Here is a 15,914-nt window from a genome sequence, read left to right as displayed (position 1 = left end):
TGAGAAATCAAATTAGTATTCCATATGACACATCTTTGTAACACATTTTTGAAATTCTTTCATAATAATCAGTGAGACTTATTTGACAGTGAAATTGGTTTGTGATATATTTCATAATGCACTGGATCATGAAGCCCTGATTTTATTTTCGTTGCTGATATTGATTTTGAAAACTCAGTGGCAGTCGGGATTCTGTTGGTTAGCACACTTGACCAGTTACTGTCTGGACACGTTCACATTCTTTTTTTCTGTAATTGCAGCATGAATATATTTAAAATGTGGAGATTAACACCTTTGTTAAAATAGCAGGTGATTTATTGGTACAATGCACAGTAATTTCCAAATTCATTTCTGGGAACATCATAGCAAATTGAAAGCAACCCAATCAATGAAGGTACCTTTGTTCTGCTAACTATGAATTTTCTATGTACAGAAGGATCTAGGCAATTTCAGTACTGTCCCTAATGGACAAATATGCATGAGACAAAGCTACTTCTACTTTGGCGTGAAATTGGCAATCTTTTCAGAAAATCCACTGAGGTGACTGGTGTGGCAAAGGGAAAGCCTGACTGCTGTATGATGTTAAAGGCAAATTACTGCGGATGCTGGAATCTGAAACCGAAAGAGAAAATGTTGGAAAATCTCATCAGGTCTGGCAGCATCTATATGGAGAGAAAAGAGCTGACGTTTCGAGTCCAGATGACCTTTTGTCAAAGCTTTGGAAGGAACGGTTGAGGACTCTGGGTCTGTACTCGTTGGAGTTTAGAAGGATAAGGGGGGATCTTATTGAAACTTATAGGATGCAGCAAGGCCTGGATAGAGTAGACGTGGAGAGGATGTTTCCACTAGTAGGAAAAACTAGAACCAGAGGGCACAACCTCAGGCTAAAGGGACGATCCTTTAAAACAGAGATGAGGAGGAATTTCTTCAGCCAGAGAGTTGGCCGCAGATTTGCTATAAGCCCATTTCACAGCAGTGACTTAGACCAATTCCCCCTCACTAATCTCTCCGGTCCCTGAACTGGGAATGTCTGTTGTGTACAGTAGCTCTCTGAGATGGTGAATCTGTGGAACTCTTTGCCGCAGAAGGCTGTGGAGGCCAGATCATTGAGTGTCTTTAAGATAGAGATAGATAGGTTCTTGATTAATAAGGGGATCAGGGGTTATGGGGAAAAGGCAGGAGAATGGGGATGAGAAAAATATCAACCATGATTGAATGGCGGAGCAGACTTGATGGGCTGAGAGGCCTAATTCTGCTCCTATATCTTATGGTCTTTGTCAAAGCTTTGTCAAAAGCTTTGACAAAGGGTCATCTGGACTCGAAACGTCAGCTCTTTTCTCTCCTTTTAGATGCTGCCAGACCTGCTGAGATTTTCCAGCATTTTCTCTTTTGGTTGATGTTAAGTTGGCCGCAGATTTGCTATAAGCCCATTTCACAGCAGTGACTTAGACCAATTCCCCCTCACTAATCTCTCCGGTCCCTGAACTGGGAATGTCTGTTGTGTACAGTAGCTCTCTGAGATGGAGAACCTTCCACTACCCAGCACTCGTGTGTGTGCCAGTTACTCCATAAAAACACATCGGTCAACATTGGCTAAAGGAGTTATTAGCAATTGCTTTCTAAATAGATGCATGATTCTAAAAATGGAAACTTCAAGTTAATTTTGCTTTAATTTATTTCTATACATGCAGGTGTTCCAGTGGATTTGATCGTCATCGACAGGATTGGGTTGATAACAGCTGTCCTGATGAGGTACATTGTCTGAAGTAGAGTTGAGATAAGTAATAAAACAAAATTGAAATTATAATAGAATTTTATTACATTCTCCACCTCATTAAACCATGTTCATGAAAACCATCGACTGTATCATTACTAACTACCTTAATGGTATTGGAGCAAAAGGATGAATGGTTTTCAGTCCTAAGGTGAGCTCTATGTAATCTTATCAGACAGCTATGCACATCAAGGTATTATGATAAATGTTTGTGTCCAGACAATGTCCCTAGTCGTACTTTCATGGACTTAAAAATACTCCCTGCTGCTTCTTTGTATACTTGCTTCTCAGGAATAATTGGTTTGCACATTTTGCGGGAGCTAAACTGCTTTTCTCTCTGCTACAGTCTAAAGATAAGACATGTGACATCAAGCCTGGTGAGGTGACTCAAGCTGCTTTATCTACAACAACAGGTGTTGCTACATCAGCTACAAGACCCAGAATCCCAAGCACCACATCCACAACTGCTTTCACATTTGGTCTTCCAACTTCCAGCTTAACCACAGAAGGTATGGGTAAAGACAAATGAACCATTTATAACTCACCAATGGGAATGCCAACAGTGGGGTGGCATGGTGGCACATTGGTGAGTACTGCTACCGCACAGCGCCAACGACCCAGGTTCAATTCCTGATTTGGGTCACTGTCTGTGCAGAGTCTGCACGTTCTCCCCATGTCTGCGTAGGTTTACTCCAAGTGCTCCGGTTTCCTCCCACAGTCCAAAAGACGTGCTGGTAGATGCATTGGCCATTCTAAATTCTCCTTCAGTGTACTCGAACAGGCACCGGAATGTGGAACTTGGGGACTTTCACAGTAACTTCATTGCAGTGTTAATGTAAGCCTACTTGCGGCATTAATAAAAAATAAAAATATTTGGACTGTTAAGAGTCAGTGTAAAACTTAACTATCTTTTTAATGGACCAATTATACTACACGATTTACTTTGATTTGATATAATTTTGGCATCACAATGTGTACAGTGTTATTTGTGTATGAAGTTATCCTAATTAAATCTCAGTCAAGCGGTGTAAGATCACATCAAAGAAGCATTCTCAAAACATTTCCACTTCAACCAGTGTCAAATAAAAAGACAAAATAGAACACTTCTATCTAATCTATTTTATGTTAACAAAGGAGCCAATTATCCTGCCAGATCTTACCAGGTTTTCAGATGCCGCACTTGGATAACAGCTTACGTTTGCTTACATGTACAGCAGAATTGTATTTTCACTGGTCAGGAAGTTACAAAATGCCAACAGTATAGCTCAGGAGGCTGTCTGAAATTGGCACAGACTCTTTGGCTGGGATTTACCATCCCCATTTTCGGAGGGGGGTGGGGACAGGAACAGCGGAGGGGGCGGAGACTCGAGGGGGAGTCCCAAAATTGCTTTTACTCCAGTGGGATTTCCCCACTCGATTTCTCCCCCCCCCCCCCCCCACCACCACCACTTCCACCCACTGACGTAACGGGAATCTGACTTTAAAAATCAGGATCCATATTGACATCAATATGAATCTCCTTATCCAGGCCTTCACCCCTGATAGTCCCCTCATATTAAATTGTCCATTCAATGTTGGTGTGAGGGCATGCTGTTGCGAATCATGACAGGCCCCCCAAGATGTGCACCTGCTGAACAGAACTCACTGGAGGCGCACAGTTGAGTACAACCTCCAGGACAGCAAGGGTCACAGCTGGGCAGTGCCAGGAAGGTGGGGGGGGGGGGGAGTGGGGGGAGGGGAGTGAGGGTGAGGGGGTGTTGCCAGTGTGGGTGGGAGGGGTGGCGTTCCATGGTGGGGAGGGTGGGGTTCCCATTTTTTAAAAATCTCAGGGCACTCTTTTTTAAAACCTACTGATGGGACAAGCATGACGTCTTGGAACCTGCCTCTCATATTTTTCATCACAGTGTTTAAAAATATGGCAAGAAAAGGCAGCAAGGCAGCCATCTGCTTTTCCCATGCAAGAAAATCCCAGCCATCGATTTTCAGTGATAATTAGAAGTTCTTTTGTTCAGTATATGAAGGCCTATTGTTCAGAATTTGTTCCATATCTCAGCTAACCTGAGAGGGAAGCTCATTTTACAATTTCAGCCCTGCGTGAGGCTTGTAAATGTACTTTTGCATTGTAACATGACACCATAAATAATACTGACTTGCTGTAGTCAAGAATACTATGTCAATGATTTAACCTAAGTCACCATAAGATGCAAGAGGAGAAGTGAAAATAATTGGCAGCATTTCGATAAGGAAGGTGTAAATTGGTTAATGTTACAAGTATTTTTGATTTGAATCAAACATATTTTGAAAGGGAATATATTTAGTATCGGTTTCCCATCTTGTGTTTCTTGACATGATAGGCGGCAGCAGAAAATAATGAATGTTTTGCTGCTCGTAACTTGACATTCTAAACTGCAGGTCATTATCTATACGAACTTCTCAAGCTCCAAGATCATTAGCTTCCTTGCCCCCTCATGGTGTTAATGTACAAGATGGAGTACTTGCCTCCTCATTGTTCACCGTGTCCTTAAAATACATTTATGTGCAGAAATCAGCGAGTGGTGCTTTTAAACAGCTGAGGGTTTTGGAGCAGCAAGGGAGAGGTTGTGAAGCAGGGCTGATGAAATGATGGGCATGGTCTATATTTAGAATGAAAGGCCATCTCAGCACCACCACACTCCCTCCGCCTCCTGACCCCACCAGGAATATCATCCACTAAATTGTGCCTTCGTGTGGCTGCTTTTCTTGGGGATCCAACTCCAATGTAGGTGTGGATTCCTGTTCGCCTGATAGTTTTGTGAGATTCTGTCCAAGCAAAGAAGCAGTGTCAGGAATGAATCAGAGTCAGAGTATTAACTCGGGGGGAGGAAGGGTGGGGGGTGGGGTGGGGGGGGGGGGTGGGTGGGGGGGGAATGGGGGCGGTTTCTTTGAGAACTGGATGGTGTAGGGTACAAAAGTCACTTCCTTAAACCAATGGCAGAGGGTGAGGGAGAAGAGGAAGGGCGGTGAGAGGGCAGCATTACGAAGGGCAAGCAAGAGTAGATGAGCAAGGTAATACCTTTGATTGCAAAGAGCACTCACCTTTCATGTACACTACAGTTTTGAATGAACAGGTAACTGAAACAGAATTACTTTATTCGCTGCTTTCAATCAATTTTGCCGATTCCTGCTGGGTTTGGAGGCAGAGGTACTCATAAAATGTAACCCATGTACTGCCTGCTGCCTACTCGCCTTACCTGGTCTGTTTCCAATTTTACAGAGAGAAGTAGAGGCATCAGCCTGCCCTATTGAGGTCCTTCAGTAGCCAATTATTATTAAGTGCCTCATTCCATTTTCTCATTGCTATTTTACCCACTGCAGAGGGAAGCCCCTCCAGTGGCTGGTGACCATAAGACCATAAGACATAGGAGCAGAATTAGGCCACTCAGCCCATCGAGTCTGCTCCACCATTCAATCATGGCTGATATTTTTCTCATCCCCATTCTCCTGCCTTTTCCCCATAACCCCTGACCTCTTTATTAATCAAGAACCTATCTATCTCTGTCTTAAAGACACTCAATGACCTGGCCTTCACAGCCTTCTGCGGCAAAGAGTTCCACAGATTCACCACTCTCTGGCTGAAGGAATTCCTCCTCATCTCTGTTTTAAAGGATCGTCCCTTTAGCCTGAGGTTGTGCCCTCTGGTTCTAGTTTTTCCTACTAGTGGAAACATCCTCTCCACGTCCACTCTATCCAGGCCTCGCAGTATCCTGGAAGTTTCAATAAGATCCCCCCTCATCCTTATAAACTCCAACGAGTACAGACCCAGAGTCCTCAACCGTTCCTCATACGACAAGCTCTTCATTCCAGGGATCATTCTTGTCAACCTCCCCTGGACCTTTTCCAAGGCCAGCACTTCCTTCCTTAGATATGGGGCCCAAACTGCTCACAGTACTCAAAATGGGGTCTGACCAGAGCCTCAGAAGTACATCCCTGCTCTTGTATTCTAGCCCTCTCGACATGAATGCTAACATTGCATTTGCCTTCCTAACTGCCGACTGAACCTGCACGTTAACCTTAAGAGAATCTTGAACCATGACTCCCAAGTCCCTTTGTGTTTCTGATTTCCTAAGCATTTTCCCATTTAGAAAATAACCTATGCCTCCATTCCTCCTTCCAAAGTTCAGAAGCTCACACTTTTCCACATTGTGTTCCATCTGCCACTTCTTTGCCCACTCTCCTACCCTGTCCAAGTCTTTCTACAGCCCCCCTGCTTCCTCAATACTACCTGTCCCTCTACATATCTTTGTATCATCTGCAAACTTAGCAACAGTGCCTTCAGTTCCTTCCTCCAAATCGTTAATGTATATTGTGAAACGTTGTGGCCCCAGCACCGACCCCGAGGCACACCACTTGTCACCGGCTGCCATCCTGAGAAAGACCCCTTCATCCCCACTCTCTGCCTTCAGCCAGTCAGCCAATCCTCTATCCATGCCAGGATCTTACGCTTAACACCATGGGCTTTTAACTTATTTCACAGTCTCCTATGCGGCACCTTGTCAAAGGTCTTCTGGAAATCTAAATAAATCACGTCCACTGGTTCTCCTTTATCTAACTTCCTTGTTACCTCCTCAAAGAACTGTAACAGATTTGTCAGACATGACCTCCCCTTGACAAAGCCGTGCTGACTCAGTCCTACTTTATCATGCACTCTGCGATCTCATCTTTAATAATGGACTCTAAAATCTTGCCAATGACTGAAGTCAGGCTAACTGGCCTATAATTTCCCATCTGCTTCCTCCCTCCCTTCTTAAACAGCGGTGTTACATTTGCTACTTTCCAGTCCTCAGGTACCCTCCCTGCCTCCAGTGATTCCTGAAAGATCACCACCAAAGCCTCCACAATTTCCTCAGCTATCTCTTTTAGCACGCTGGGGTGTAGTCCATCCAGTCCAGGTGATTTATCCACCTTCAGATCTTTCAGTTTCCTCCGAACCTTCTCCTCAGTGATGGCCACTACGCTCACCTGTGCCCCCTGACTCTCCTGGAGCTCTGGCATCCCACTGGTCTCATCCACTGTGAAGACTGATGCAAAGTAACTATTCAGTTCCTCTGCCATTGCTTTGTTTCCTATTATTATTTCTCCAGTCTCATTTTCCAGTGGTCCAATGTCTATTTTTGCCTCTCTCTTACCTTTTATATATTGATGCTGCCTGGTTTGGAGGGTAGGTCTTATGAGGAAAGGTTGAGGGAGCTAGGGCTGTTATCTCTGGAGCAGAGGAGGCTGAGGGGAGACTTAATAGAGGTTTATAAACTGATGAAGGGGATAGATAGAGTGAACGTTCAAAGACTATTTCCTCGGGTGGATGGAGTTATTACAAGGGGGCATAACTATAGGGTTCGTGGTGGGAGATACAGGAAGGATATCAGAGGTAGGTTCTTTACGCAGAGAGTGGTTGGAGTTTGGAATGGACTGCCTGCAGTGATAGTGGAGTCAGACACTTTAGGAACATTTAAGCGGTTATTGGATAGGCACATGGAGCACACCAGGATGATAGGGTGTGGGATAGCTTGATCTTGGTTTCAGATAAAGCTCGGCACAACATCGTGGGCCGAAGGGCCTGTTCTGTGCTGTACTGTTCTATGAAAGAAAACTCTTCCTATCTGCTTTTATATTACTAGCTAGCTTACATTCATATTTTATCTTCTCCCCCCCTTATTGCTTTTTTAAGTGTTCTCTGCTCACTTTTAAAGACTTCCCATTCCTCTGTCTTCCCACTAATCCTTGCCACTTTGTATGCTTTTTCTTTTGCTTTTATGCTGTCCTTGACTTCCCTCGTCAGCCATGGATGCCTCATCCTCCCCTTAGCATGTTTCCTCCTCCTTGGGATGAATTTCTGTTGCGTCTCCCGAATAACTCTCAAAAACTCCTCCCATTGCTGATCCACTGTCTTCCCTGCTAGGCTTCCTTTCCAATCAACTCTGGCCAGCTCTTTCCTCATGTCATTGTAGTTACCTTTATTTAATTGTAATACCGTGACAGCTGATTCCAGTTTCTCCCTCTCAAACTGCAGGGTAAATTCTATTATATTGTGGTCACTGCTCCCTAAGGGTTCCTTCATCTTAAGTTCCCTAATCGAATCTGCCTCATTACACATCACCAAATCCAGAATTGCCTGTTCCCTAGTAGGCTCTGTCACAAGCTGCTCCAAAAAAAATCTCTTGGACATTCCACAAATTCCTTTTCTTGAGATCCACTACCTACCTGATTTTCCCAGTCCACCTGCATATTGAAGTCCCCAATGATTATTGTAATATTGCCTTTTTTATATGCCTTTTCTATCTTCTGATTTATTTTCTGCTCCACATCCTGACTACTGCTAGGGGGTCTGTACATAACTCCCATCACGTCTTTTTACCTTTGCGATTCCTCAACTCTGCCCACAGAGATTCTATGCCATCTGATCCTAGATCTCTTCTTGCTATCGATTTAACTACAGTGCGGCTTTAGTTTCACAAGCTGCTGTCCATCTGCGTCCATCAGAGGTATCCTCCCACCCCCAGGATCATACCCTCTTTAACCCTCCCCTCCTCACCACCAGCCTCGAACACTTGGCCCTCCAATCACCTCACTGGGACCTGCTTACCAAGTCCAACTTCCATTAGGTCTTCCTCCTTGGGGGCTGGATGTAGTTCCAGCAGTGGCCACCACTCAAACCTGCCACTGCTGGGACTTCAGAGTTGCTGCCCATCTGATTGGCTGGCAGCTTTCCAAGGCAGGAGTCCTCCTCCCCAGTTGGGGGCAGGAGTCTCACCCTGAACCAATCCAAACCCCATCAAATGTTAAATGGGTGTGGGGCAGCTGGTATCGGCGGGAATGTGTTACTTGCCAACCCTTTGGATGGCAGTTTGGGAATACCCACCATCCAAAAAATGGTGTTTGTCTCTTGCTCTTAAACTTGGAATTTTACAATATAGGGTGAAATTTTACAAAAAAGGCAGAATGGTGTTTCGAGTGAGAAAACCGGCGTGTTTCTCTCCAGAGAACCTGGTCAGTTTTCTCACGGATCTTACGATAATTTGCCAAAAAATATCAAGAGGACCTATTTCATGGTGTCATACAGGGGGACGGGGCCTCGACACGCCAGCAAAATCCGGCTGCTCAGAGATCAGGGTACAATCTTCAAAGGACACCCCAATCAGAACCTGAGTAAACCTCCCCGTCAGCCCCCCCACAGAGGTCTCAGGGCCCCCCTTCCCCACCCCCAATTGGAGTTGGCAATTCACTATCCACCCCGACCCCTTCTCCCCACCCCTACTTCTGCCCCCACCCCCAAGCCTCACAGTCTGAGCTAGCACCTACCTCCACCATCACCCCCACCCCTCGCCCCCAAACAGCCATCCCATACTCCTCCATCCACTTCTGGCACCACCACATCCAAATTAACCCCCAGCCACCATGAGGCACCTACTGGGGCCTGCCCCTTGGCACAGGTTGGCACTGCCAGGAACCACTGCCTGTTCATGTCCCTGCCCCCCAGGAGCTATACTTATTTATTTATGATCCCGGTGAGACGAAAAAGCTGAACTCAAGAGGTGAGGTGAGAGGGACAGCTCTTCATATTAAGGCAGCGTTTGACAGCATATGGCATCAGGGAACCCTCCAAAACTGGAGTCAATGTGACTCAGAGGGGGTAACTCTCAATTGGTTGGAGTCACACTCAGCACAAAGGAAGATGGTTGTGGTGGTTGGAGGTCATTCATTGCAGTCCCAGGACACCACTGCAGGAGTCCCTCAGGGTAGCGTCCGAGACCCAACCATCTTCAGCTGCTTCATCAATGACCTTCCATCCATCATGTGTTCAGAAGTGTAATGTTCAGTGATGACTGCATAATGTTTTAGTTTAAAGTTTATTTATTACTGTCACAAGTAAGCTTACATTAACACTGCAATGAAGTCACTGTGAAAATCCCCTAGTCGCCACACTCCGACGCCTGTTCGGGTACACTGAGGGAGAATTTACCATGGCCAATGCACCTAACCAGCACATCTTTCAGACTGTGGGAGGAAACCGGAGCACCCGGAGGAAACCCACACAGACACGGGGAGAACGTGCAGATTCCGCACAGACAGTGACCCAAGCTGGGAATTGAACCTGGGTTCCTGGCGCTGTGAGGCAGCAGTGCTAACCACCGTGTCACCGTGCCACCCCAAAAGCTTGATTAATGTTTCTACCCGCATCGTGACTCCCCAATACTGAAGCAGTCCATATCCAAATGCAGCAAGATCTGGACAACATCCAGGCTTGGGCAGGTCAGTGGCAAGTAACATTTATACCACACAAGTACCAGACAATGACCATTTCCAATAAGAGAGGATCTAGCTATCAGCCCTTGTCATTCAATGGCATTACGAGTGCTGAATCCCTCACTATCAATAACTTGGGGTTTACCATTGACCAGAAACTGAACTTAACTAGCCATATAAATACTGTGGCAGGTCAGAGGCTTAGAATCCTGTGGTGAGTAACCCACCTCCTGACTCCCCAAAGCCTGCCACCATCTATAAGGCACAAGTCAGGAGTGCGATAGAATATTCCCCACCTGCCTGGAGGAGCGCAGCCCCAACACCACCTGAAAAGCTGGTCACCATCCAGGACAAAGCAGCCCGCTTGACTGGTGTTCCATTCACCACTTTAAACATTCGCTCCATCCACACCGTAGCAGCAGTGTATACCATCTAAAAGGTACACTGCAGCAACTCACCAAGGCTCTTGACAGCACCTTCCAAACCCATGATGTCTATCAGCTAGAAGGACAAGGGCAGCAGATGCATAGGAACACCAACACCTGCAAGTTCCCTCCAAACCACACACCATCCTGACTTGGAAATATATCGCAGTTCTTTCACTGTCGCTGGGTCAATATCCTGGAACTCCCTCCCTAACAGCACTGTGGGTGTACCTACATCACATGGAATGCAATGGTTCAAGAAGGCAGCTCATCACTACCTCACAAGAGCATTTAGGGACAGTTAACAAATGCTGACCTAGCCACACTTCTGGAAATGAATTTTTTAAAAATTGCATTTTCTTCCTTAAGCCTTTGTAAAGCAACCTGGGATATTTCTTTATGTTAAAGAATCAAGATAAATATTATTATTGAGATCATTTGAGTCAATTGTTCCTGTATTATTGTCATTTCTTCAATTGGAACTACTGTCATCCCATTTTTCTACATTTCTTGGTATTCTTGTTTCCCTGTCAAATAATTCTGTGCTGCAATATCCACTTATGGTAAAAGCATTTTATGTTCTAATAACAATCTGTGTGAAAACGATCCTTCTAATTTGACTGTTTTATCATACCTGACTAGTGAGTGACCACATATAAACCTTCCCTTTCAATTTGCCACTAATTGTGAAGCAAAATTGAGTTTTGAGAATTTCATATAAAGTAAATGAGATACGTGCTGTTGGTTGCATCAATTTAAGATATTCAGTCATGCCCTTGGGCAGCACTGTTGGAGTTCCTATTTGTGCCCTGCTTAATAGATCTGCCATAATGGAAGGTTTGCACTTGCTAGCTGTTGCTGACTCATTTTTTAAATCTCTTGCAGATGATACAAAGATTGCCCTGCATCTGAGGGACAATGGAGGTAAATTTCTGACTTACATAATGCTGTGGGTTCAATGGTTTTCATTCAAACAATTCATAGCGTCCTGTGGCACTTTGCCAAGAGTTTAGAATGAATTTAGAGACAGGTGCCTTTTGTTTTTTTAATCAATGCTTTACAAGATATTTATACTCACTTCATGTTTTGTAAGACTTGCTCCATAGCTGCACTTAAAACTGAATCCAGAATAAAGGCTGAAAGCAGGCATCAGGCGCATACAAATTGGTAAATTTTATGTCAGAGGGGCACTTTGAAGGCATACGATATGTCTAAACCAAAAATGTGTTCGTTCTCTTTGTGATTTTACATTTATTATTTCCAGTAATATTACAATATCCACAATGCAACCTGTATAAAAATGTGTCTCTTTGCTGTTAGGAACATGAGCAGAGCAGATTAGTTTTGTGGACACCTGACCCTACAAACAGTGCTCAGAATAATGAGAAGTGTGTCTCTGGACTGCGTTTGATAATGCATGCTGCATACTGTTTCACTTCACTGCAGAATAATACAGTTGCCACAAGTGAAGAACTGGGCCTTCACAAAAGCTCATTTCGCCACAGCATGCAATCTTTTACCTGATGACATTCGGCACTTTTTTATTCGCTTGTATATATTTATATTTCTTATTTATAAAAAGTGGTTCCGTGTTCTACGAACGACTTTATAATTGTGGTAAATTTGACCCTTTATATCCTGTGTGGATTTGCAGAATTATTTTTAGTCTCTCCAGCATGGCGGCGCAGTGGTTAGCACTGCTGTCCCACAGCACCAGGGCCCTGGGTTCCAGGCTGGGCGGGGTGGGTGGGGAGCATGTGTGTGCACATGTGTGTTTGATGTGGAGTAATGCCCCTCCAGCTATACGCCCCAGAAATAATTAGCGACAGGAACAGCCGAAAGTCTGACCTACGCACCGTCAGTAAAGGTCGAGAGAGAGTGATAAATGATATGGGGAGGTCGAACAATGGAACAAATAGAGGAAGAGGGGCATCAGCAACCAAAGACACACCAAGAGGCTAACAGCGATCTACCAGATATTCTTGGTGAAACACTGGGCAGAATTTGATGAGGATGGTGGAGGTCCCTGGCATCCACCACCATAAAATGGCGGCACACCTGCCAACCTGAACTCTGAGGGAATGAAGTTCCTAATTGGCTGCCAGGGCCCCCAGATCCATGGGGAACAATTCAGTGCTGCACTTCCTCCAGTACAATGGAAATCCTGCCCCTGGGAGCTTTTGGCCAATCAGAGGTTGGCAGCTCTCCATTACTGGCGCCGTCACCGGAAGTGGTGGCTGTTGCTGGTAACTTGCCTGGGTCTTCATCAGGGATTCCTGAAGGAAGGTAAGTGGACAGCAGGATGGGGGTTGTGGGGCGAGGGGTCAGTGATGAGGGGTGAATGTTGGGTTTGAGGAAATTGCTTGTCAGCTGCAATACAGGTTCCCTCAATCAGGCAGCAAGTGCCTTTGAACGAGGGATTTCCAAAAGTCCTCCCCCACCCAACCAACTAGGCTGCAAGCAAACATGACAGACTTTGCTGAGTGGCCTCCCCACATGGTGAGTCCTCTGTCCACCTCTGGTTAAATACCATCAGTGGCAGGGCGAGGGCCGTAAATGGACATTAGGGTTACACTGGTCGAGTAGTGTAGCGGGGCGGGAAATTTAAGCGGGAGGTCAAAAACGGGAATCACAATCAGCGTCCGGCCAGTCGTGATCTTCCTGAGCCATTCTTTTCTGACGTAATCAGTCTTGTGCCAGGGAAGTAGACTGGGAGATCGGCACGTGCCCAATGGTCAGCAGTTTGATGCCAAAGTCTCGAGCAAGAGTAGGCCCTGCCCCCACCACCCCCCCTCCCCCCACCCCCTCTCAGCTCGCCCAAAAAACAGGAGGGAAATTCTCACGTTTTCCCACCCGTTGGGCACTTAGATTTTTTTTTGGGAAGATCACGCCCTAGTTTCCCATTTGGCTATGAGTTAGAAGTGGTCCTATGCTTCTTGCGCTGGGCAATAAGATGGCCAACAACTAATGTCACCACATCTGCTGCTGCAATGGCTGGTTGGTTTCTAGAGAGGCTTTGGTCATTGGATATGATGTCACCCTGAGTGGCTTAATCCAAACATCCTCCTGAACCAGCCATGGGGCTTGAGGAAGCCTTCAATGGGACAGATATGCAAGAATACCAGTTAGAAAGGGAACAACAATTTATTCTGCATGGGAAGAGAACACTGACTGGGTGATTGCTTCGACAGCAGTATTCAAGTTCTCTAGTACTAAACAATTACTTGGGGACCCCACTGTGGTCCAGTCCTTCTGTACTATCAGGCCCCAGGATCTTGAACATGACTTCTTACAAACTACCTCAATATTAAGAGCTTGCTTCAAATTTTCTCTTCTCGTCTGAGCATCCTTGTTCTGCTTGATTTGATTTGATTTGATTTATTATTGTCACATGTATTAACATACAGTAGAAAGTATTGTTTTTTGCGTGCTATACAGACATAAGCATACCATTCATAGAGAAGGAAACGAGAGAGTGCAGAATGTAGTGTTACAGTCTTAGCTAGGGTGTAGAGAAAGATCAACTTTGTGCAAGGTAAGTCCATTCAAAAGTCTGACAGCAGCAGGGAAGAAGCTGTTCTTGAATCAGTTGGTACGTGACCTCAGACTTTTGTATCTTTTTCCCGATGAAAGAAGGTGGAAGAGAGAATGTCCAAGGTGCATGGGGTCCTTAGTTATGCTGGCTGCTTTGCCAAGGCAGCGGGAAGTGTAGACAGAGTCAATGGATGGGAAGCTGGTTTGCGTGATGGATTGGGCTACATTCACAACCTTTTGTAGTTCCTTGCGGTCTTGGGCAGAGCAGGAGCCATACCAAGCTGTGATATAACTAGAAAGAATGTTTTCTATGGTGCATCTGTAAAAGTTGGTGAGAGTCGTAGCTGACATGCCAAATTTCCTTAGTCTTCTGAGAAAGTAGAGACGTTGTTGGGCTTTCTTAACTATAGTGTCGGCATTGGGGGGACCAGGAAAGATTGTTGGTGATCTGGACACCTGAAAACTTGAAGCTCCCAACCCTTTCTACTTTGTCCCCTTTGATGTCGACAGGGGCATGTTCTCCTTTACACTTCCTGAAGTCGATGACAATCTCCTTCGTTTTCTTGACATTGAGGGAGAGATTATGGTTGCCGCACCAGTTCACCAGATTCTCTATCTCATTTCTGTACTGTGTCTCGTCATTGTTTGAGATCCGACCCACTACGGTGGTGTCGTCAGCAACCTTGAAAATCGAATTGGAGGGGAATTTGGCTGCACAGTCATAGGTGTATAAGGAGTATAGTAGGGGATTGGGGACACAACCTTGTGGGGCGCTGGTGTTGAGGATGATCGTGGAGGAGGTGTTGTTGCCTATCCTTATTGATTGCGGTCTGTGAGTTAGGAAGTTCAGGATCCAGTTGCAGAGGGAGGTGCCAAGAAGTGGAGAAGCACTATCGGAAGATTTAAAACTCAAAGAGCTGATAGAGTGAGACTGGAAATATCCACCCTGCATTCTAGGTTGTGCATGAGTAACTCAGTATGTGACTCAGGTACTGCTAGAAAATGACTTTCTGAGTCATCATCATCATTTGCCAGCCATTTCAAATTTTCTGCCTAATAACTGATGCGGTCCTTCAAGTAGCAGCTGCAGTATTTGAGGAGAGCAGCTGCACACTATTTCTCCCCACATTCCCCTCGATGACAACAAACTCTCACTGCTAGGTCCAAACTATTTTGGAGCTCTCTGTGCACAAATAATGCAATCAAACATGTTGCCAATAAGAGCTAATCTCGCTGTACTTAAAGATACACCTCATAATTCAGAAAGGTCTCAGTAACTATCTGTCGTCTGGTGACACCTATAGTTTTAATTTTTCATTTATCTGTGGAAGAAAAGTCCTTAGGACTTCTGAAATTCTTTTTCATTTCTTTTAAAATTTATTTATTAGTGTCGCAAGTAGGCTTACGTAAACACTACAATGGAGTTACTGTGAAAATCCCCTAGCCTCCACACTCCGGCGCCTATTCAGGTACACTGAGGGAGAATTTAGCTTGGCCAATGAACCTAACCAGCATGTCTTTGGAGGAAACTGGAGCACCCAGGGGAAACTCACGCAGACACAGGGAGAACATGCAGAGTCTGCACAGACAGTGACCCAAGCCGGGAATTGAATGTGGGTCCCTGGCGTTGTGAGGCAGCAGTGCTAACCATTGTGCCACCGTGCCCCAGGTAATGGAATGACATGAAAGTGTGTTTTCAAGAGTTGCAGTGCCCTTAGAAAAGTGACCCTCACATCATATGCGTCGGCCTTAGACCCAGGCTGAAGATCCAGTTCGAATTACCAGGGACAGGATTATTTGCATATCTGGAACAGGCCTCCTTGACTTAATTAAATTTTCCACAGTGGATCTGCGCCTCGTTGCTCTGTCTGACATCCCACCAAGGCTGAAGTAAGCTGAAG

The 15,914-nt window shown here is 45.3% G+C and overlaps 1 protein-coding gene across 3 annotated transcripts in view; it reads left to right on the top strand.

Annotated features, from left to right (window-relative positions):
* plxdc2b (plexin domain containing 2b) overlaps positions 1-15,914 on the top strand; it is a 404,160-nt gene that overhangs the window by 323,332 nt on the left and 64,914 nt on the right. For all 3 annotated transcript variants that reach the window (XM_078234670.1, XM_078234661.1, XM_078234678.1), the window contains 3 exons: positions 1,692-1,752; positions 2,121-2,283; positions 11,365-11,403. In XM_078234670.1, coding sequence (XP_078090796.1) covers positions 1,692-1,752; positions 2,121-2,283; positions 11,365-11,403 — 263 coding nt within the window. The remainder of the gene's footprint in view (positions 1-1,691; positions 1,753-2,120; positions 2,284-11,364; positions 11,404-15,914) is intronic.

Source organism: Mustelus asterias, chromosome 2 (assembly GCF_964213995.1).
Source record: "Mustelus asterias chromosome 2, sMusAst1.hap1.1, whole genome shotgun sequence".
NCBI classification, from domain to species: domain Eukaryota; kingdom Metazoa; phylum Chordata; class Chondrichthyes; order Carcharhiniformes; family Triakidae; genus Mustelus; species Mustelus asterias.
Note: the sequence above shows the minus strand (reverse complement) of the source record. Positions and strands in the feature narration are given on the sequence as shown.